Consider the following 23,162-nt stretch of genomic DNA (forward strand, 5'->3'; position numbering starts at 1 on the left):
TAAATAAATCAATTTGATTTATACACATTGTTTTACACATACATTCAATCATATCATCTACATATGTCTATTTTTTGAAGATAATTTATAAAATATCACTACATATATCTTCTTATCTTGATTGAGTATATTTGTAAAAAAATCTTACACCGTCAGTGTATATAAATTAATCTTAAAATAAAGTAATAGTTTCACATTGTTTATGAGTTTAATAGTCATGGATTGACGATCCAAAATAACTTTACACACACAACCAATTAAAATATTTTGAATTGTTACATCAATTAAAAATATTAATTGATATGACGATTCTAAATATTTTGATTTATTATACAAGTAAAACTGTTTTGAACCGGCAATCCACCACCATTAAACTCATTATTTATTTAGTTAATTAAATACAATTTTGTTGGTCATCTTTCTCATCCATTTCTCCTTGCTTCCAATTCTAAACACCCACTTACCCATCAAGACATCACTCAGGTATGCATATAACATCATATATTAGAAAAATATACAATAAAAGAAAAGAACATAACTGAGCTGTTTTCATTTAATGGGTCAAGATTATTAAGTAAGGGAAAAAACAAACACTTATGTCTATTTTATTTTATTTATAAGGTTAATGTTAATGATGCTATGTTTGCTTTTTCCCAATCCATGGGTTTCAGGTGTCAATGTGAGAAGCAACATGAGAGAGACTAAATATAGTTGGAAGTGAAGGAACCAACCAGACCCTACACCGTTGACAAACAAAATTAGGTAGTGAGTAGTGACACTTTTTTTGTTTTGTTTTTGAGTTTTCTCACTTTTTTTTCATTCATTCATTGATTGATTTTGTAGTAATAATTATGACTATAGAGACTAAAAGCTTGTGATGTGTTGCCTCAGATCCAGGCAACTCTATGTGAAAAAGGGTTGTTATCTTTTTTGGTTTTTCTTGTGATTATTAAGACTTTGCACTTTTTCTGGGTTTCTTTCTCATGACTTGTTTGTTCTTTCTTGTGTTTGTAGATAAGGGGTGTTGTTGTTTTCTTACCCTTTTTTAAATTTGTCTCTTTTTAATTGGTGGGGTTTTAATTTTCTTGAGTGGAACATGTTTTCATGCATATAAAGTTTGTATTTTTATATGTTTTCAGGCTGTTTCCAATTGTTGTCTCTATAGTTGATAAAGGTAGACAAAGGAGAGTTGTGAGAAGAAGTTGGTTATGCTTGTGGCAAATAGCTATTTTTATGATTGATATTTATTGAAATTGAAGTTTGGATCCGTTATTGTTGAGCAGATCTGATTACTTCATTTCTGTTTCAGCAATGTTTTAGTTAATTCATGCTTTGTATTGCTTGAATTTTGCTTCTTTTGTCCTATAGGGTCTCCTTAGGAATGGAAAATGTTACCCTTCTTATTTTAAGATCCTTTTCAATCAGAAAAGCAGGTGATCAATTAGTTGAAACATGAAAGGTTTTGTGATACCAAAGGGGTGGGAGGTTAACTTTTTGTCTTGTCTAGCTAGGGATTTCAATGGAGGTGTTGTTGTATGTGGTTACGGTGTCAATAAGAGTAGGTAACTTAGTCTGCGATAACTCAATCATAGCTACACACATGGATGTATCCAGATTTAAGCTGATGGCAGATGCAGGGTCATTGTCCAATTCTGTAGCTAAGGTTTCCAACGAAACTGTTGTAGGTTCGGACGATTGTCATAATAAGGGTGGCAATTTGGATGTTGAAATCGGTATTACAAAAGTCACTCAACCGGTATTGGTAAAGGAAGGAGAAAGTCCTTTGATGGATATGATATCCCAAAATAAAAGTGTTTTAGTTGCTAGTGATGTACGATTAGCCCCAGAAAGTGAGGATGATGATTCATTATCATTGGAAGGTGAACAATTTATTGATAGCTCATGTTCTCTATCAGTTGTCAGTGAAAACAGTAGTATAGGTGGAGAAGAGTTCATTGCTTCTGATAATACTTCAGAAGTTGGGACACCATGTTCGATAGACATAGAGAAGATCGTCAGTTCTGTCAATATTGTTGCTCACACCGCTGATTTGGGGGAGTCAAATGTTGACACAGATATTATGAATGAACCCCTTGCTGTGGCAGTGAATCTTGACCCAGAGATTGGAGTTGAATCAGACCTAAAGCCTTCTACAGTTGCTCATCAGCTGCCTCAGGAAGAGGGAACGAGTGTAACAGTTGTCCGGAGTGTTTTTGAATTGGATTATACCCCATTATGGGGATTCATATCACTATGTGGACGAAGACCAGAAATGGAAGACGCAGTTGCAACTGTTCCTCGGTTTTTAGAAATTCCCATTCAGATGCTAATTGGTGATCGAGTACCTGATGGAATAAACCGGTGTTTTAGGCCGCAAATGACCCATTTCTTTGGAGTCTATGATGGCCATGGTGGCTCTCAGGTAAACTTTAGTTATTACATGTCCGTTGATTTTAGCCTTGTCTGAATAAACTCTCACTTAGAGCTTAATTTTTCTCATTTAGGTTGCAAATTATTGTCGCGAACGCATCCATATTGCATTGACCGAGGAAATAAAACTTGTCAAGGAAAGTCTAATCGATGGAGGTCTCAAAGATGGTTGCCAAGATCAGTGGAAAAAAGTTTTCACCAATTGTTTCTTAAAGGTTGATGCAGAAGTTGGAGGAACGACTAATGATGAAGTTGTTGCGCCAGAAACTGTTGGCTCCACTGCTGTTGTTGCTCTTATATCTTCATCTCATATTATAGTTGCAAACTGTGGTGATTCGAGAGCCGTTCTTTGTCGTGGCAAAGAACCAATGGCGTTATCAGTGGACCATAAAGTAAGTTGCTTCTAGATATTCGTTTGAATCTTCTTTAAAAGAATTTATCTACTAATTGTTGTTTGAATTTTTTTATATATGCTAGCCGAACCGAGAAGATGAATATGCAAGAATTGAAGCAGCCGGAGGAAAAGTGATACAGTGGAATGGCCATCGTGTATTTGGTGTTCTTGCAATGTCAAGATCTATTGGTATGTTCTTTGAAATGATAAATTTTACTTCATTTGGATTCTAGTATAAAATTACAAACTCCAACACGGACACGTTGACCCTGCTAATGTGAAAATCTAGGATGCTGACACCGATACATGCTTATTTATTATGATTAAATTAAATATGAATATTATTTATAAAATGTGCTTGCATCAAAATTGAGTAAAATGTTGTAATCAATTTTTGTCTTTAACCCCTCAATGTCCAAAAAGTGTTTAAGGTGTGTCGAAACAAAGAGAGAGAAAAAGTTGGACCCTTTTCTCTCTTCTCACTTTCTTCTTACAACCAAACCAAGTCTTAGTTAGCATGATCACTGAATGAATCTTTTGTTATAGTTTGATCTTTGATTGTCTCTTTTATTTGTAAGTTTATTCCATAAATTATAGGTGTAAGAGGTTGGTTTGGTTCGGTTTTGAGGAGAAAATAAACCAGTACAAAATAATTGGTTTGGTTTTTATAATTTTTCCTCACAAAATTCGGATTAAACCAAATCGATGAAGAAACATTGGTTTGGTTTAGATTAAAAATAAACATAAAAAGTAACTTTTATTCGAACATTATAGATTTTTATACTATTAAAATAAGGACATAAACTACAATGATTTTTTTTTTTTTTTAATAGAATTGTCAAAAATTACATGAACAAAACACATTTTTAAGATAAAATTTAGGTTTAATTTCACTTTTTAGACACTCAACTCAGATAAAGACATGTGTCCTACGGGTGTCGGACACCAAACGTGTGTCGGACACAGAGACACGCCTAATCTCCTAGAGGTGTTTGTGTCTTTGTTTGGTATTCTTTTAGTCAGTTATTTAGAGGGTGTGAGATGACACACTGTAAATGATTCAAAGGAGAGATTAGAGCGGTATCTTTAGTTCTAAAGAGGGATTTTGAGATTAGAGGTATCTTCTATAATCTGGTCCAGTTTATATCAATCCTGTGTACTAATTTCGGAAGTCTTCTAGTGAGAGTTGTTTTTCTTGTTTTAGGGATTCTAGTGAGAGTTGTTGATTACTCAACTTCTGGTCCAGTTTATATCAATCATGTGTACTAATTTAAGGGATAGTTGTGTACTTTATTAAGAAATGAATGGTGAGAGTATTTTCATGTTTTTCCATGTAATTAATTGGATTTCGTGAATGTGAGGGGAATTGCCACCCCGCAAATCACTTTATGTTCCCATCTGAAATTCTGAATCAGTGGGAATGTCTTTTCCATTTACTGCTTATTAATCATCCTTGAATGGGGAAAACAAATATTTCCATTTTGATCCTAATTTTTTTAGAGCTTGAAAGATAACCTATTTTGCATTCTTCTCGGTTTATTGAATATGTATCCTGTTGAACATAAATGACGAATCTTGAACTATAAGATCATCTCCACTTTATTTTTAGTTTTTAGAATACTGCTTCTGTTATGTTTTGTTCAGTTGAGACCAAAGATCATTGCAGAAGGCAATTGAAATGAATAATTTGCATTTAGATGTCCAATTTAGTTTGATCATTCCTCGGAGTCAGTCCAAAGGCTGCTAAGGGAAATTATTTAGTACGATGCCTTGTGCCCCCTCTTTTCATACAGTATCCTTCTGCGTTAAACATTTTTCGTTCTATTCATATGAAAAGAAGATTTGTGTTAAACAATTGCTATCTTAATATTTCTGATGATGGTAACTTTGCACAATGTTGAGAGTCTTTTGGAAAAGAACACTTGTCATTGGATTGTCACCATTCTGAATTTGCTAGTGGTTTTAGTACCTTCTACTCGTAGTTGCGGGACAACATTGAGATTTGGGTCTTGAGTACACCGTAGTTCTAAGAGAATCAAGTAAAGTTTAATTTTTTTATTTGAATGGAAAATGCACAAAATAGGCATTGATTTTGTCTGTGCTACAATTTTATTTTATTTTCTAATTCAAAACAATGATGACCAACTTGCTTGTGTATTTGATTGTGAGTCCCACAGTAATTGTGTTGTGTTTATAAAGGATATAACTATTTCTCCTTACCCTTGATGTGATTTTCAGGAGACAGATATTTGAAACCGTCAATTATTCCGGATCCAGAAGTTCAATTCATTCCTCGTGCGAAAGAGGATGAATGTCTCATTTTGGCTAGTGATGGTCTATGGGATGTGATGACAAACGAAGAGGTGTGTGATCTGGCTCGAAAACGTATACTTCTTTGGTACAAGAAAAACGGCATGGAACTACCCTCGGAAAGGGGAGAGGGTAGTGATCCTGCAGCACAAGCAGCAGCAGAGTTGCTATCGAATCGCGCTCTCCAGAAAGGAAGCAAAGACAACATCACTGTGATTGTTGTGGATCTGAAACCTCAACGAAAGTATAAGAACAAAACATGATGATTTCAAGGTTGTTTGAAGATTACTATTGTACTATAGAAGCATAATATAATCGAATAGTTTTTTGCCCATTAATTTTTCACCAGGGCATTCATCCTCTGTACTATAATACATCTTACATAGGACTCAACTAATTAAGAGTCTCCTTCACTGTAGTGCATTGGATTTGAAGCTATGTAAATTTAGTTGCTTATTCTAGGAATGATAGGCGACTATTGACATTTTTTAGCATATTGTATTCATTATTATGCCTCCGAGTACAAAGGCTCTGTGAGGCATTTACTTGAATATTATTTTAGCCAGTGTGTTTATAAAGATGTAACTAATTTGTAAGTGGTTTTCAATTTTGTATTTCACTGTCACATGTTTGTATGTTAACCATCCATCTCCCTTTCAATTATGTTGCAAAAGTGAGGTTTGGTCTATAAATGTTTGTTTGTGGTAGATGTATCAATGACCATTATTAATTCAAAGCCGGCACAACAAATCTAGAGGCCTAAAGCGACATTGAGACAAGGTGCTGTAAAAACTAAACAAAATTTGACTTCTATTAAGACTAATTATTAGTGCTGGTAAATATGTATGGTGTGAGAGGTGGGGTTATTAGAGAAGGTAGTAGATGAAGCTCTTCTTGGTGGAATGATATCTCTCAATCGGATATGTGTGTTCAGGAGGTTCCAAATTATTTGGTAAAAGAGGCTTATAAGAAGCTTATGATGGGAATAGTTAGCTTGTCAGATCTATTATTATAGTCAAAGGCTTGACATAAATCGATTTTGTCAAAAGTTGTGTTTAGTGTGGATTAGGAGAGGTGCAGTCGGTCATAGCTCCCTTCAATTATGTTGCAAAAGTGAGGTTGGTCTATAAATGTTTGCAGGTATTTAATACTCTACTAGTAATCAGCTTGATGTCTCTTATACATTTCAAAAGGAGGGATGGTCACACTTAGGTCAACTTCAAAAGAGTAATCAAGAATAGAGTTAGCATAGTATGGTTTCCATGTATTTGGAGCATTTGGAAATCAAGGAATGAGACACAGTTCAAAAATAAAGATATATGGCTGAATAGGAGGAGTCCGTGAAAAGGTGCTTTATGAACTGAATCAAATCAAATAGTATAAATGCTAATATTTCTATTGGTATTTGAATCCTAGAGTCTGTCTAGGAATCTAGGGTGTTTGAAGTTTTGAACGTTGTCGCTAACTTAATACTGATAGTATAGATGTTAATATTGTTCAATTGGTTAGATTAGTGTGATGCAGCAGCCGTTTTGAGTTGAAGTGGTGTGGGGTCTGCGTTTGTTTTGTTTTACTTTAAAGATAATTTCATTAACGAAAATCGATGAATAAATCAAAAGTCAAAATTACATGAATATAAGTTGAAGTCTCTTCAATCCATATACAATACAGATTATGAAGCGAGTACTGAGCTAAATAAAGGACACTTTGGCTAGCCTCACGCGTAATATGCAAGAAACTTAAACTATGAAAACAGACATTAAAATTAATACAATCTCCGATAATATATCCTACATAGTTGAGATATTGTGGATGAGCGTTCAACGCTTGAACCACATTAAAAGCATATGATTCTGACATAAGATTCAGAAAAAACATGTCCTTTGCAAATTTCAACCTCTTCCGCATAGCTAAAACTTATGCTACCTCCAAATCTAGTAATTAAAAGACTTCTACAACTAGCAACAACGATAGCACCTTAGTTATTTCTCACAACAATACAAATACCTCATTTACCACCCTCTATCACACAAGTTGCATCAACATTTACCTTATAAGTTATAACAACCACTAACATTAGATGTCTAGTGAACATCAGATGTGGGTAAATATAAACCTTCACTTAACATCTCCAACAATATCGCACTAGCACTATTAAAAATAAATATAATAATGCGTACCTATGAATCTACTAATATTGATGCCTAAGCCATTTAAAGAAAGAGAAATGTTAACTTGTGCCCTTGAAGCATAAGTTAAGGAATCAAATGTAGAAACTTTTTCTTAAAAGAAAAATATGCTGTCACTTTCACAATGTACTAATATAGGTGCAAAGACCTTTGTTCACCTACTAATTTATTAAATTATAATTTAATAAAATTGATTAAAAATAATAAAGAAGGACTTGAAATTTTTTGGAATTTTTTTTCTTACGTCATACTAATCAATGTCCGTGACACACTAGTTACATATATAAAATAAAGTAAGTTTTATATTTAAAAAAACATATTTTTACACTTTTTAAAGGTTGATTACACAAATTTTAAAGTAATTTTACTATATTTGATCATTTAACACGTATTCGAGAAGCATTTGTCAGCATTTTTTTAGTGGCTTGTTATGTTAATAAAGATGCATGTGACTTTTTGCCTCATGAGTGTTTATTTGGTTTAATAAATTTTTCTTTGCCTTGTAAAAAAAAACTAATTGTTTTTTTACAATATTATTAATATAAAATATATTCATGTTCTGGACCGAGCAAATGCTACCAGACCCATCTCATAGGCCCAATGGAGACTCGTTTAAATTGAACTATAACGTCTCCCTCCATGACTCTCGCAAATCTCGCTCGACGATCATGAATCTTACGGATTTGTAACCGTTGAGCCTTACATGTGCCTTACAACGATACCTGCACCTCCACGTAATATAAATGGGACTCTCAACATTCCTCAAGGTTGGATTCTCTTTACTCTCCTATCCCCATTCTAAAACTCAATACTGGCTTGAGCATCAGAGTGTCAGCAGGTACACCCCAACCGTTCTAGTCGAAGCAACCGCTCACAATCACCGTAAGAGACCGCACCGATAGTCACCTTCTGATCTGGTACGATCAATTCACATGATTGATTAATTTTTTAATGAATTAATTAGAAGCTAAATTAGCGAATGAAGTTTATATTATGAAACCTAATAAAGGCAATACTTATAAAATTAATATTGTTAATTAAGTCAAAAAATAAGTTGGAGGTCTAAAATATTTTAAGGTTTAAATTATTAGATTTACTTGTTGTTACGAATGTGAACAATTTATATCAAACGATAGGGACTATGACATAGTTTATGTCACGTTCAGGACAAACCAAATTTTTATAGTGATTACTCTTTAGATTAATATTGAAACTAACACATAATATAAAGAAAAAGAAATCTTATGATTGTTTTGTTATATGCGATTACAAATGTCTCATTCGTGTGAACAACAACATATTGAATGTGTGTTCACTAATCAGAAGGCATGTGCCTTGACTCAAAGATGAAAAATCTCACGCCAATCAACATTGTGTGGTGGGGTGTGCTGATAACGAGTCTGCCCAACATTTGTTACTTTCCTCTCCATTTTTTGCAGCTTTGTGGGGCAAGATTCGGTACTGGTTGGGCGTATCTACAGCCGAGCCGCTTGGTGTGTCAGTTCATTTTTATCAGTTTGTTTATTCAGCAGGTGGATTGCGTCCTTCTCGTTTTTATATGCAGCTTATTTGGATGTGTTGTGTGTGGGTTATCTGGAATGAAAGAAAAAGTCGGCTCTTCAAAAATAAGGAGAGCACCATCCATCAGTTGGTAGAGAAAGTCAAATTACATTCTTTCTCTGGTGGATGAAGGCTACTAATATTTCCATTCGGCCTAATTTTCATATGTGGTGTTCGAGCCCTTTTGTTTGCTTGGGCATTGGTTAGCCTATTTTTGTGTACTCATTTTTTGAACTCTGTAATGTGTACTTTGTACTTTTGAGAATTCTTGAGCACACCTTGTGCTTGAGTAACATTTTGTGTTTCTAATATATTCTATTTTTACTTTTTTTGAAGGAAATATATTCTATTTTTACTTGTTAAAAAAAAATGAAAAATCTGACATGAGCTGACTTGGCTCAAAATGAAAAATCTGACACGAGTTGCATCTGGTACAAGAAGAATAATCTAACACAAGCTTTTTAAACGGCAAGAAGGGTTAGTTTCTATCAAGGCGTGCATTTAAGAAAGGAAGCAAAATCGTTATTGACATAAAAAAGCAAACCTAAAAACAAGTTTTTAATGGAAGGTTATGGTAAAGCCATAACGAAAAAGCCATTTTTTCTAACATTTATGTGTATAATAAGTAAATGTGTTTATTCAAGGCTCTGTGTTTAAGTACAGTTGAGGACCCTAGACGCGTTATCAAGAAATTTAACAATTTAATCTTTTCTTTTTCAAATATCAATTTAATAGTCTAAAAATTACATTAAATTTAATTAAAGTAAATATTTTACGATAAAATGTAATAAGAGTTATAACTTTACTAAACATTTTAAATTTATAGCCTTAAGTTGTTTTTTTTTTTTTAAGAATATGGCTTAACAACTATAAACTTTTATTTTGTAAGAAAAAACTTTAAACTTTTATGTTTAATGCTTGTTGGGTCTATGAGCCAACATTGTTATAATTTTATGAAAGAAACCACACCTCAAACATTCGTAGAAATAATGTTTAATATTTCTAAATAAAAAAATAAACGATATACATGCAGCTCTGGCCTCTGAACATTGTCAGGATTTGGTGATCGGCCAATGGCACATATATCCAATTTTTGTTATAAGATGTATAGTAGATATACATACAGTATATTCTTAACAATATATTTTAGTAGTTAAATGGGTACTAATTTTTATTTTAGAACTAGTAAGACAATCATACATTCACATGATTGCCATTTATTTTTATGAATATGTTCAAAAACAAAAAAGAAAAAGAGAAAAATACAAAAGAATAAGAAGAAGAAAAATGAGAGTCATATTTAATATTAATTATCACATGACACCCATGATATCAAGAGTAATATTTAATACATGAAAATTAAGAGAGAATGTTTTGTTTTACTAGTTTTAGTTGGTGGTGTTATGTGATCAAAATGTGTGACTCCAAGAGTTATATTTAATACAAGATAATAATGGAGAATCAACAATATATGATTTAGATATCTTTAAAAAAAAGTATGATTTACATAATATTTAAAATTTATTTTTAATTTAATTTTACTAATGTATTAATCGTGTTTTCATAGTTTCTTTAATTAAATAACACTTAAATTTCTAAATTAAAAGTAAAATTATCAATTTTAGATTAAGTTTAAATCAAATTATTGATTATGAGTATCTAAGTTTGATCACTAATTTGAATAATATTTGATAAGTTTTACTTACCTTCTGACTAAATTTCAGATTAGCAGAGCTAATTTCCCCTACGAATTAAAGGGACAAGCGATTGAAATCGTGTGGTTGATTAAGTATTTCCCAAAAGACATTTGTAACCGAAACGCGCTAGAGTTTGTGAAGCCGTAGCAATGCGGCATGAGTGTGGTAGAGTATGCTACCAAGTTTAATTTGTAGAGTATTCCAGGTAATCGTTGTATGTGGGTTTCAAGGGTGAGAGGTTCAAAAGAATAAATTTCTAGATGAGAATGTGGCCAATAGATATCTATAGATTCTATATATATATATATATATATATATATATATATATATATATATATATATATATATGGGTTTGCTAGAACACACCCACTAGTTTTTATGTGGGAGTGTTTTAGCAAGTAAATAACTAAAAAGTGGTTAAATACACTCTAAGGTGTATGTTGCTATAACACACCTTCTAACAATAACAAGTGGGTGTGTTCTAGCAAATCCTATATGCATTTGCTAGAACACACCCACTAGTTTTTATGTGGGAGTGTTTTAGCAAGTAAATAACTAAAAAGTGGTTAATTACACCCTAAGGTGTAGCTTTGCTAAAACACTCCCACATAAAAATTAGTGGGTGTGTTCTAGCAAACCCCTATATATATATATATATATATATATATATATATATATAGGGAATATGGGATTTTGAGCTGACTTTTCATTATCTCAATTATACACTTAAATAAATTATCCTATAATAATGTTTATTCTTGTTGTTAAAAAATATAAGAAATTATATTATATTTACTAAATTGTTGGTGTCATTGTAATAAATAAACATAGTTTTTTTTAAGAAAATAAATAAAGATAGTTTGTTGAGTTTTTTATAGACAGGCATGAGTGCTCGTCATTTCACTAATTCGGTAAAAGCATAAAATAACGATCAAAACACAACAGTTATACAAAGTTCTCGTTAGTTTAAATAACATCTCTAGCCTTCAAGGAATTGACTGATTTCAAACCAAGTTCACGATCCAATTTTCTCAACTCAACAAGAAAGTATAGATAACATCATTGAGATTGTGATCGATTTAAAACCCCATTGAAAATCTACATTATTAGTTTTCTTGACCAAATAGCAATTTGCATGCAATGGAAGAAAGTGTCTCTAAACTTTCCGAGGCTTTAAATCAAACACAATCTATTTGATGGTACCCATTACAGTGACAGTGTACCTCATTGAAAGCTTATAGAAATATATAAATTCCTCGTTCAACAACACAAGTAAGAGAAAACATCTTTTTCCCCTATTCCTAGCGCCGGGAACTGTTAATCCTTCAAGTACATAGGAAAGTCATAGTTGTCAGTTAAGATGTAGGCAGGAAGTGGGACGTCACTTGCAAAGCTTTGTTATAGCGTATTATATCAGTAATACAGGTCGCATTGATCAGAGTAATGATATTTTGACATCCATTTGATGACAACTTTGTTGACAACTTTGTTTTTCTTACTTTTTATTGGTCAAAAACAATGGAGAGAGAAAAAGGAAGAGAGAGGATAACAACATCATGTGAGTATGAGAGAGAAAATTGTCCAAAAGTTGTCAAAACGTGGTTGTCAAAATATCATTTCTCCATTGATTAACCTACATTCAAGTGATTTTGTGGACACAAAGAAGTGTGCTCACGTTAGTTAGTTAGTTAAAGTTTTCGATGATTGATAAGAATTATAGTTCGGATGAACATCAAGGGTAGTTTCATAATGAAGTAAAAGTATTGCATTTTCACGTGACATATTTTGTTTTATCCAAAATTTGGGAAATTACCGAGATCGTAATATTTCATCCCACTATGTGATACCTTTTCAGGTATAGGCTGTTTTGAAGTCAACTCCAAGATGGATCACACTGTCTAAAGTTAGGGTTCCTCAATTGTATGTTTAACTTTTCCTTTTTTTGTAAAAGGATACTGAACTGTATTTGAATTTTGGTTCAGTTTCAAGACTTTATACTTCAATTTATATGTTATAAAAGACTTTTATCGAGTAAGTGTGTGTTTGGTTCAGCTTTGAATATAATTGATTCTGACAGAATTGATTCTGATAGAATTGATTCTGACAGAATTGATTCTGAGAGAATTGATTTATGTTTGGATACAATTGTGTAGAATTGATTAAATAAACATAATGTTGTTTGGATGATTTTGATTAAAATTGCTTTTGAATGTATAATTACTAAAATAGACATAGCTAATGGAGAATTGATAAAGAAGGAGAATTGATAAAGGGCAATAAAGGAAAATAATAGGTTGTAATAATAAAATATAAAATTTATTGGAGAATTGATTCTAGAAAAGCTAGAAGCTAGGATTTGTAGCTTCATGGAGAATTGTTTTTAGAGGATAAAAGTAATTCTGAAAAGCCAAACCAAACATGTTGGAATATTGTAGAATTGTTTTTGGAACTCTATAGAATTGCTTTTGGCTTTGCAAAAGCCAATCCAAACGGACCCTAAACTTTTCATTTAAAATTTTAGGTCTTTCTGGTGTTTGATTGAGTAGAACTTGAAACACATGCATAACCATTACTGGAAATTGAATAGCCAGAAGTAGTGTGTTAAAATGAATGATTATGACCCATTCATTTGATTTAACCAAAAACTGTTATTTTATCATTTTCTCACACTGCCTAAAAAAGCATTTTCTTAGACTTCACATGTTCACCATGTCTAGATACTAGTCAGTATTTGAACACAGATGACTTTAATTACATAAGAAATCAGTTTGAGATGATTTTGTTTTGATTTAGTAAACAGTGCATTTTACTATTTCAAATTCACTATCTTGTAACAGAATCATATCTACAATAAAATTAGGTTTATGGTTGCATCATAAGAAGTGTGCTTTTAAAATACTGATGTAACTGAACTATATAAATTGATCTTCTGATAAATTGTAAACTAGGAATGATACAAAATAATCCATGAAACAAAAGAATGTTGCAATTTTATTAATTGATCTCTTATTTGGCTATGAAAATGTATATAATTGAGTTACAACTCTGAATCTAACCATATGTAAATTTTATCATACATATTTGTCAGAGAGGCTAATACATCTTATCTTATACAAAGCCACTGCAACAAATAATGATGAATAAAACTTCAACATTATGTAAATAAACAGCAAAAAATAAAATCATGTTCTCAGAGATGCATAAAACAATGATCAAAATACAACAAATTACACAAAGTTCTTAATCTTATCAGATTAAAGAAAAGAAGTGCCTGCTAAACCATGATGCAAAAGATTATGAGCAATAGCATCTCTAGCCTTCAATGAATTAACTGATCTCAAACTAACTTCTGGAACCATTTCATCATCAACAATATCAACCATAAGTTCAGGATCCATTTTCTCACCTTTCATCTCACAAATGTTATGCAAAACACAACAAGCACCAAGTACAACAGGCAAATCTTGTAGCTTAACTTCAGTCCTTTTCTGCAAACAAGACCACCTACCTTTCAATCTAGCAAATGCATCTTTAGCAACTTTTTGTATCTCACCAATCTTCTCATTGAAACCATGTTGTGTCCAAGTAAGATTTTGTTGAGTATAAGGTACTAAAACCCAATCCATTAAAGGATACCCTGAACTACCAACAATCCAAACACCTTTGAGAAGTCCTCCATTATTAGCCCTTTGAAAAAGTGCTGATTTTTCTAACACTTGATCATCAGGCATTGAACCAGGCCAACCAATACAAACATCAGTGAAAACACCATTTGTATCAACAACACCTTGAACAGTTATTGAATATGAAGTTTTTTGATTCCTCTCAGTATGTCTCTTGTTAAAATAAGCAGCAACACTAATCTTAGGAGCTATAATTGGAACATGTGATGTATACATGGACCCTACAACATTTGGAATACCTGACATACCCTCAAACTCATTTTTAATTTTTCTCAAAGAAGCATCATTAGGCCATTGAAGATACTTAGGCATAAGAACAGTTTTAATAGCAGTGCAAACTTCAAGAACAAGTTTATGACAAGTTGATATACCTAAACCAAACCTTTTTGAAACAATTCTAAGAGGATCACCTGTTGCTAATCTCCAAAGACAAACAGCTACTCTTTGTCTCACTGGAATTGCAGTTCTCAAAGTTGTATCTTCTTTCACAATTGCTGAATTCAATTCTTCACAAATCAAATCAAAAGTTAATTTTCCCATGCTAAATGCTTTCTTAAACTCATGTTCAGGAAAATCTTCTTTGTTACATTCATCCCACCATGCTCCTGAACGATCCTTCACCCAAAGCCTTCTCTGTGAACCACCACCATTAGATTTACCACTGTTAACATCATTAACATTAACACCTTCACTATTTGCTTCAAAATTTTCACTACATGTAGCAGCAATAGCTACAGAATTTGACATGTTTCTTGTTTTTCTCCTTCTAACTTTCTCTGATTCTTCAACTTGGCTATAACCATCTTCAAGATTGGAGTAATAATCAACCATAGCTTTTGTTTTCTTCTTATGATTTGTCTCTAAAGAGAATTTCTCATCCTCTGAGACTTTCTTGCTATCTTCAATCTCTTGTTTCTCTTGTTCATCAAGCAAGAGAATTGATGTGAGAATACCCTTTATTTCTTCCTTCTTGTTCTTCTTGTTTTTGCCACCTCCTTCATTGATTGAACCATCATGATCTTCATCATCATCACCACCATCTTCATTTTTTCTGCGTCTTTTTCTGATATTTGTTGAAGTAGCAGTGTTGTTTGGATTGTTCATCTGGTCAAATGAATTTTGAAGTAAGGTATAAACGTATGAAAGTGATTCTGGGTCTGCAAAAGTTGGGAGTTTCATAAATACTAGAAAATCTTTGAAACTAAAACTGTTACTAAATCTTTGAAAGTGTTGCTAAAGCTTTGAAATTGCTACTAAAGCTGATTTTGTTGAAGAAACAAGAGAAATTCAGAAAGACATAAAAAAAGAACACAAAATTTGGTTGTGTCTTTTTTTTTTTGCTTTGTCGTTGAGTTTTGAAGATGTTTTTTAAGGTAAGATATATGTGTGTGAACACAAAGATGTGGTGTGAACGCGTAGATTGAAAATTTGAGGAAAATAATAAAATAAAAATGAGATGCGGCATGAAATAAATATTGTGAAAACAAAGTCTTCAATTAATTTAATTACGTAAATTCAGTGTATGTGAAAGGGATTTGGAGTTTGGACCTTTGGTTTTGTATTTTCTTTCTCTTGTTTAATTGACAGATCATACAAGACTGTCATGGCTAATGATTCTTTTTTCATTAAAAAATATAGAATTCAATATACTGGTTTTTTCTTCTTCACTCATTTTATCATTGAAATTTAGTGGTATTGATGAATTTTAACACATAAAAAGGAGTATTAAAAAAAATTCATTCATTCTCAAACACCGATTAAATAAAATTGGTGTATTTAGTGTTAAATAACTTGATTGTTGGAAAGATGCTGCTAGACTTAAAATCTGAAAAATTTAATAGTTATGCACGTAAAATTTAAAGTGTATAGGGTTGCCACACTAACCTTTAGGTTTGATTCGCCCCCACCAATAATCGTATATTGGATGCAATAGGAATGACCAGCGAATCCCCTTCAGGATACTATGAGTTCTTTGATGTGTGTTGCACAATCACACCAAGCGTATCTCTTAACAATTCTTTGATGAGTTCCTTGATGGATGATTTAGAGTAAGTGAATGAGGGAGAATTATGTTGTTAATGTAACAAAATTTGTTTTTAAACTGATGCCTAAATGTCAAACATTTATAGTGCATTATGTGACCCTTCACATGAAAGAAAACACCCTTTTGTCAAAGGTTATAATCATATACATAAGATTTTTTACTTGAATCAATGCAATGGTTCATTAAGCACCTATTTGCCAAAGGTTATGATCATATACATTTGAATCAATGCTATGGTTCATTATCTATTAGTAAATAATAATGTTTCAATGTATATGAATGGTTTCCATGAAGAGTTACAACTTTTGGTGAAGAGTTACAACTTTTGATTTTAAAGTGATTCCATTATTTTAGAAATCACCAACATTTAGTCTCAAATTTAAAGCAGGTATATCAACTTTGTTATAGAATATTTTGTTTTGATATTGACTTTTCATATTTAAAAAAAAAAAAAATTATACTAATTTAGAATATATATGAAAAAAACAGTAATACATGCATCTACTAGTTTGAACGGGAGGGTATATTTAAGGACAGTTTCTTCAAATGGTGTTTATAAATACAAATGGGAGGTTGATTAAGTTAATATTTTATGTACCTTTTTAATCTTTTTAGTAGTCTACATAGTTGACCAATAATTATAACATGCTATTTAGTTTGTACAATTACGAGTTTAATATAATAAGTAGTAATTTTTTTATCATTTTTCAATGATATTTTAGATTATATTATTAAAAAATAAAATGGTATTTTGGTGTTAATTTTAATGTTTTCATATTTAAGTGTCGTTTTTTTTCCATTCAGAAATTTGTTAATCATTTTAATTTTCCTTTTTAACTATAAATTGTATAGAGAGAAATATAATAAATAAGATAATAATTAGTTAAAATTATTACAAGAAATAATTTCATTAAAAATAACAAGCTTTATTCATTTTTTTTGTACAATTTTGTTTTTATTTTATATGTATGTAAATAAATTTAAAACGACAATTATAAAAAAACAAAAAAGTGGAGTTCACCAAAAAATTATAAAAAAAACGGAGGTAGTAGGACTAATTAATCTTCCATTTGAATGTCCTTTCCTTGAATGTGCACGTTTAATCATTATTATCAACAATAATGTGAAGGATCTTGTCCAAAAAAAACAATAGGGTTAAGGACGTGTCAACTGTAAAAAAACCATTAATGTTGAGGAAAGAAAATGATGTGAAATTGAGTCTGGATATAAAAGCAAACAAATTATTGATTGTCACCGGACATAAGAATTTATTTTTATAAACGGAGTGGTAAATAACATCTAAAACTCACGTATAAAATTGTGATATTATGAATTCGAACCTGTCCAACCTAATAATATGACATGCTAAAATTTGAGTTAAGTATTACCAACATTACATATAAAAATTTTAATGGTTTACGCTAACCAGTGCACCGAGACATTGGTTAAGAAAACTAACAGAAGAAATTTTAAGTTATAAAAGACACTTTATAAACTTTCGACAACTTTCAATGTAATTACTCCCTCCGTTTTTAAATATAAGCAAAAGTCACTTTTTAGATTCATTCATTTAATGATGTATGTGGTCTATGTTATAAACCGCATACATCATTAAATGAATGAACTTAAAATGTGACTTTTGTTTATATTTAAAAACGGAAGGAGTATTATTATATTTGATTTCTTAATCAATGTTTTTGAAACATCGGTTAGCATTTTTCAACTTTAATTTATATGCACCGATAAAGAGTGTTTGCGAGTTGGTTCTAGTCCAATTCGACAAAAACTCAATACTATGAATCTTGTAGCTTGAAAGAGTGAACAACGTGTTTTAGCACCATACCATAATTGAACCAAACCAACACATTTACGAAAGAGTTGGGTTGGATTTGCAAGGTCATGTAGAAAACATAGTTTTTAATTCTAAAAAAATTGGAATTTAATGAACACACTTGTAGTACTTGAATATTCAAAAATAAAAATTATGGTTCTTAAATAGAATAAAGACACACCATTCAACATTTTAAATGTAATCAATAATTTGAATCAAATCTAATACTATCTAATAGCAAATACATATTATCTAAATGTGTGTATGTGTCATGTAAACGGAATCGGTCCTTGCGTTTAAAAGCTCAAATCCAATACTCGAGCCAAACAAATTTGAGGTTTGTATTAGTTGGTTTGAATTGGACACAATCGTAAATAGATTCAATTAAAATGCAGGATTAGTTTGTTTAGGTGATACAATTTGTGGGTCAATTTATACCCATAAATGTCCCCAACACTAATTGTCTAAAATTGTTTTATATCTGCATTCAATCAAACCACACTATAATCCCACTTTATTATGTTTGTTTCCAAAATATATCAAAAAATATTTTACTCAATAAAATCTAATCGAATGAACTTATTAAACATAAGTTATAAACTCAAAATTATGTCTTATCAAATACTTTATCCGATTCTATTTACACAAAAAAATATATTGGTCGATAAAAATTAACGTATCTGATTCAATTTCTTAACCAAACATATCAACTTCTATTCATAAGTTATTTTCGCTGTTTTAATAACCGTAATTTAGAAGAGAAAGAGCTATATTTAGATCTGACGTGGTATAAAAGATTTGGTCAAAAAAGAGGGAGCAGATGACGTAGGTAGGAGTAGGATGGTGGGATAAGACAGTGAAGGAACGAATGGTGGTAGTGTGAACACAGTTTTGGATTCGCATTTATTTTTAGATTTCTTCATTTGCCTCTGTCATTGTCAGCATGTCAGGTACGGGACGGACGCATATTTAGAATCAATTAATCCCAACTTGTGTTCTGATTCTTGCTTAATTTTGCATTCAATTAAACCGTTTTTTTACACATAAATATAAACAAATAAATAAGTAAATATTATAGTTAGTTGAATCCTTGATACTTGATACTCCCTCGATTTTAAAATGAGTGTCGCTTTAATAAAGAAATTGTTTCAAAATGAATGTCACTTTACATTTTCAATAAATCTTTAATTTTTTTTCTACCAACTTTACCCTCAATAAATACTCCAACTTTTCTCTCACACAATTTTCAATGCAACTTTAAGTTTGTCTTTTTTTTATAAAGTAAGTGCAGTTTAGTAAAAGTGTTATGTCTAATGATTATTTCATTCCATTCATTAATCTGTGTGTAATTGGCTAAAACGACATTCATTTTGAAACGGAAGAAGTAGATCTCCCTAAGATTTGAAAAAGTGTTTATATTCAAAGGGTGTTTGTACAATTAATAATCCACTAGTCTCTATAACAAGAGTTTTCTAATGTATTATTTGGTGTTTGTTCAAGATTGAGTCTAAGTCCAAGCCACTAAGGAAACGGACCATTACCTCAAGAGAACTTGAGTCTGTGTAAATAATGCTAACAACGTTTATTTTATCACATTATTTTTAACATTCATTCTTTTATTTATTAATAAAATACACGAGTCTCGTCACTTTATGTGAGATCCATTTTTAAAGTGATGTCACTAACATGCATTTCATCCAACAAAATAGTTAATGTTAGAAAAATATATCTAAATGAATGTTGCTAATATTACTCTTTGTTAATGTTAGAAAAATATATCTAGAATGTTGCTAATATTACTCTTTGTTAATGTTAGAATAATATATCTAAATGAATGTTGCTAATATCACTCTTTTTTTTTAAGGAGCTAATATTACCCTTTATATAATTACATTTCAATGTTTTAATATAAAAAATGTTGGAGTCCCGCCAAGAGGAATTTCCACTTAGAGATGGTCTTCTATCAATATATTTTTCTCTCGATGTAGTGTTAAAAATCTTTGGGATTACAATACCATTTTTTTTGTTAACCCTCCGTTCCTAAGAGAATGGTTGATAATATGGAATTCAACCATGATGTTAGTATAGCCTAACCAAGAGGAATGTTTGTGGGCGTATGGAATGTGAACAGAATATTGTGGAGATCTAACACATGCTAAAAATGTGGGGGTGACAAACATGCGACATAATGCTAAAACAAATTTTATTGAGTAAACCACTAAATTTATCTCTTTTGTCCATGTAATTCACTATCAAATTAGTCTATTAATGTTTCATTTGAGTCCTTGTCTATGTTAAATGTTCATTGTTTAGGTCCATATCTTTATGCTTCGTCACATAAGGGATACAAACAGAGGGACCTAACTAATAATCGTTTGACAAAGACATGAGGGATTTCAAATTTCAAAGCTATGATTTTATTTTTTAGTTTGAAATTTACGTAAGTTAGATCGTAAATTCTATGTCGATTTGATATATTCTCACCCTTAGGATGTAGGTAGTTATATCAATTTTATTCCCAATATATGATAACATTTCTTTCCACCTACTTGCAAATAAAAACATGATAACATTGGTTGTTGTTTTATTCCTTGAAATGTTTTAATCATGAGAATACATATTCTAACTTTGTAACAACATGGAAATCTACATATATTATAACCCCAACATTCGCATGAATAAATTTCACAACCATAAAAGAAGCTAAATTCTTATGGAAGATAAGCTAAATTCTTGCCTATGAGAAACAATTGAGGGAGGTTGAATCATCCCTTCCTTATTACTCGACGGCTTAATACTTTAACTCCAACCAGCAAGCAAACCGTATATGATACAATGTGTTTTGATTTAGTTTTAACAATAAGTACCATCTAATTTAATTGTTTGATTTTTTTTTCAAGTAACAAAAGAAAATACAAACCCACCGTAATTTTAGGATCTTTGATTCTAATTAGACACCTTACAATATCTCCATGACTTAAACCCATTGTGAGACTTCTCTTTCTTATATGGGGTTGGACCATATTTCAAATGGACGAACTAATTTAAAATCAGAGTGAGGGACCAAAAAATGAATTTTAAAAAGGGGTACCAAATTTCGTTAGAGAGTGAAATTTCGTTGTTGCCTTCCCAAAACTCGATGTTTCTCCTTTTCCACATGCTCCAAACATAGCAAAAAAGACATCATCAAAACCCGACCTTGACATCAAACATTAGAACTTCTATGACCAACTATAAATTTTGTTTACTCCAACGAGTTATGTTAGATGCATAAACAGAGAAAATATTGTCGTTTTAAAAAATAAAATATTATCATTGTTAAGAAGAACTTAAATTCGATTTTTGGATAGAATAATTTTTTACCTGACTTTATTTATCTGGACAAATTGAAACTTATAATAAGATATTATGATCCGGTAGTATTTTCTATCCAAAAATTGAGACGTGAACATAGGACACTTTGACATTGAGAGCATGCATGTTCTGTTCAAACTTCAAAATTGCCTTAGACATAATTCAACAATATACGCAGCTTTTGACCTTTTGTCTCTCCAACAATAGATAGTGTAACAAATAAGCCAATGTTTGTAAAAGTGTGAGCGGCCGAAAGTGTGTATTGTAATAGAGCAAAGAATATAATGTGCATGCATATGTAGAAAAAAAAACTTGTAAAATGATACATACACAAACAAAAAAGAAGTCTCATCATAACCCTCGTTCTAAACACAAAAGAGGTGTTTGAATTTTGGGTGGTCAAGCATGAAAGCAGTTGAATGATTGATGAATAAAAAATCGAGCAGTGATATTTGAACAACTATTTGTGATAACTTTCTTTTCTTCTTCTTTTTATTGTTAAAAAACAATAGAAAAAAAAAGGAAGATAGAGAATAGTACATAATATGAGTATGAAAGATAGGGTTGTCAAAAAATTGTCACAAAATAATTGTACAAATATCATTTCTCTAAAATATCAACATAACATTCTATAGTCGCGATGGTTAGTTTTCTTCAAAGTACACAATAGTTACTTTTCTACACTTCTCAATATTAAAATACACATTTTTTCTGAATGTCTCTGAGGTCAAATTTAATTGCCAATGTTGTAATTGTTAAGATGCACACCTTCATCTGAGTTCAAACTTAAAATCTTGTAATTTCAGATGGTGCTTGTCAATTCATTTAGATACCAAAAAAACATATCGTTAGATTTTATGTATCTAAAATAGGGTTCCCTATTTAGATACCAAGTGTTAATTTTAAATTTAACTCATTTGAGTTTTTTGTTTCATTTTATTTCGAACGATTTTTCTTCTTATGTAATTTTTATCATGTGCAATTGTACATTCAAATTCAAGGTTCAGCTCAACTTAAAAATAATAATTTTTTTTTTTGACTTTATAGCTTATGGTACTGATCAATATAATTATTCTAAAAATTCAATAAAGATAGAAAAATTCTCTAAAAAGCAACACATGTGAGATATATACTATTATACGTTAATCACGCCAAATCCTAAATTCCATTCTCATCACTTTTTCTCTCTATTGACCTTGCATCTCCTGTCTCAGTTCTGTTCACACACAAACTCTTTGGAGATATAGCTCAAGCAATAATAAGCCAGCCTAACATATCTCAAAGAGTGTGTTGTTGACATGAGGATTTTGTAACATTTAGACATGCTTTTTACATTCGGTGTGTAAAGTGTTTTTCCTGAAGGATATTCATCCAAATTGATAAATTACATCGTAAACAAACACAAATTTGACACCGCTACAAATGAAAAAGGATGAATATGCAAATAAATTACAATATTTAAGTTATTATTATAAAATGACAAAATGCCTAAAAATATTGTGACAAAGTTAAAGTGACCAGAATATTTATGCATCCAAATTTATAATGTTAATGATGTAGGTTATCTATTGAATTTGCAAATGATCTAAGTTGATTTGTCGATTTGAATCAAACAAACACGACAAGAAAAAAGAAATTAAAAAATTCCACAATAATACGGTGAACAAAAT

At 31.1% G+C, this 23,162-nt stretch overlaps 2 protein-coding genes across 8 annotated transcripts; one reads left to right on the top strand and one right to left on the bottom strand.

Moving 5' to 3' along the window:
• Window positions 1-424: 424 nt before the first annotated feature.
• Window positions 425-5,775, top strand: LOC146952345 (protein phosphatase 2C 50-like). Of its 7 annotated transcripts, none has more exons than XM_085701059.1 (6): window positions 425-574; window positions 672-762; window positions 1,140-2,422; window positions 2,505-2,822; window positions 2,908-3,013; window positions 5,063-5,775. In XM_085701059.1, exons 3-6 carry the CDS (start codon window positions 1,520-1,522, stop codon window positions 5,395-5,397), a joined length of 1,662 nt encoding a protein of 553 aa, XP_085557185.1. In that variant the 5' UTR covers window positions 425-574; window positions 672-762; window positions 1,140-1,519; the 3' UTR covers window positions 5,398-5,775. The 7 variants fall into 7 exon arrangements, with proteins under 7 accessions (XP_085557185.1, XP_085557203.1, XP_085557216.1 ...); XM_085701077.1 differs by having other exon boundaries at window positions 1,369-2,422; XM_085701090.1 differs by having other exon boundaries at window positions 1,686-2,422.
• A 7,773-nt stretch (window positions 5,776-13,548) lies between these two features.
• LOC146952346 (nuclease) lies at window positions 13,549-15,821 on the bottom strand. Its single transcript, XM_085701106.1, has one exon. The coding sequence runs from the start codon at window positions 15,440-15,442 to the stop codon at window positions 13,835-13,837; it is 1,608 nt and encodes a 535-aa protein (XP_085557232.1). The 5' UTR covers window positions 15,443-15,821; the 3' UTR covers window positions 13,549-13,834.
• Between the last annotated feature and the right edge of the window lie 7,341 nt (window positions 15,822-23,162).

Source organism: Medicago sativa, chromosome 1 (genome assembly GCF_051527215.1).
Source record: "Medicago sativa cultivar Bolivia chromosome 1, Bolivia_mono, whole genome shotgun sequence".
In the NCBI taxonomy this organism is placed as follows: Eukaryota; Viridiplantae; Streptophyta; class Magnoliopsida; order Fabales; family Fabaceae; genus Medicago; species Medicago sativa.

Excerpts from the sequence above, each read along its gene's own strand:
- LOC146952345 (XM_085701059.1), top strand. The coding sequence starts at position 1,520 with ATGGAGGTGTTGTTGTATGTGGTTACGGTGTCAATAAGAGTAGGTAAC. Across the intron at positions 2,423-2,504 it reads ATGGCCATGGTGGCTCTCAG|GTTGCAAATTATTGTCGCGA; the intron begins GTAAACTTTAGT and ends TTTCTCATTTAG. Across the intron at positions 3,014-5,062 it reads TGCAATGTCAAGATCTATTG|GAGACAGATATTTGAAACCG; the intron begins GTATGTTCTTTG and ends TGTGATTTTCAG.
- LOC146952346 (XM_085701106.1), bottom strand. The coding sequence starts at position 15,442 with ATGAAACTCCCAACTTTTGCAGACCCAGAATCACTTTCATACGTTTAT.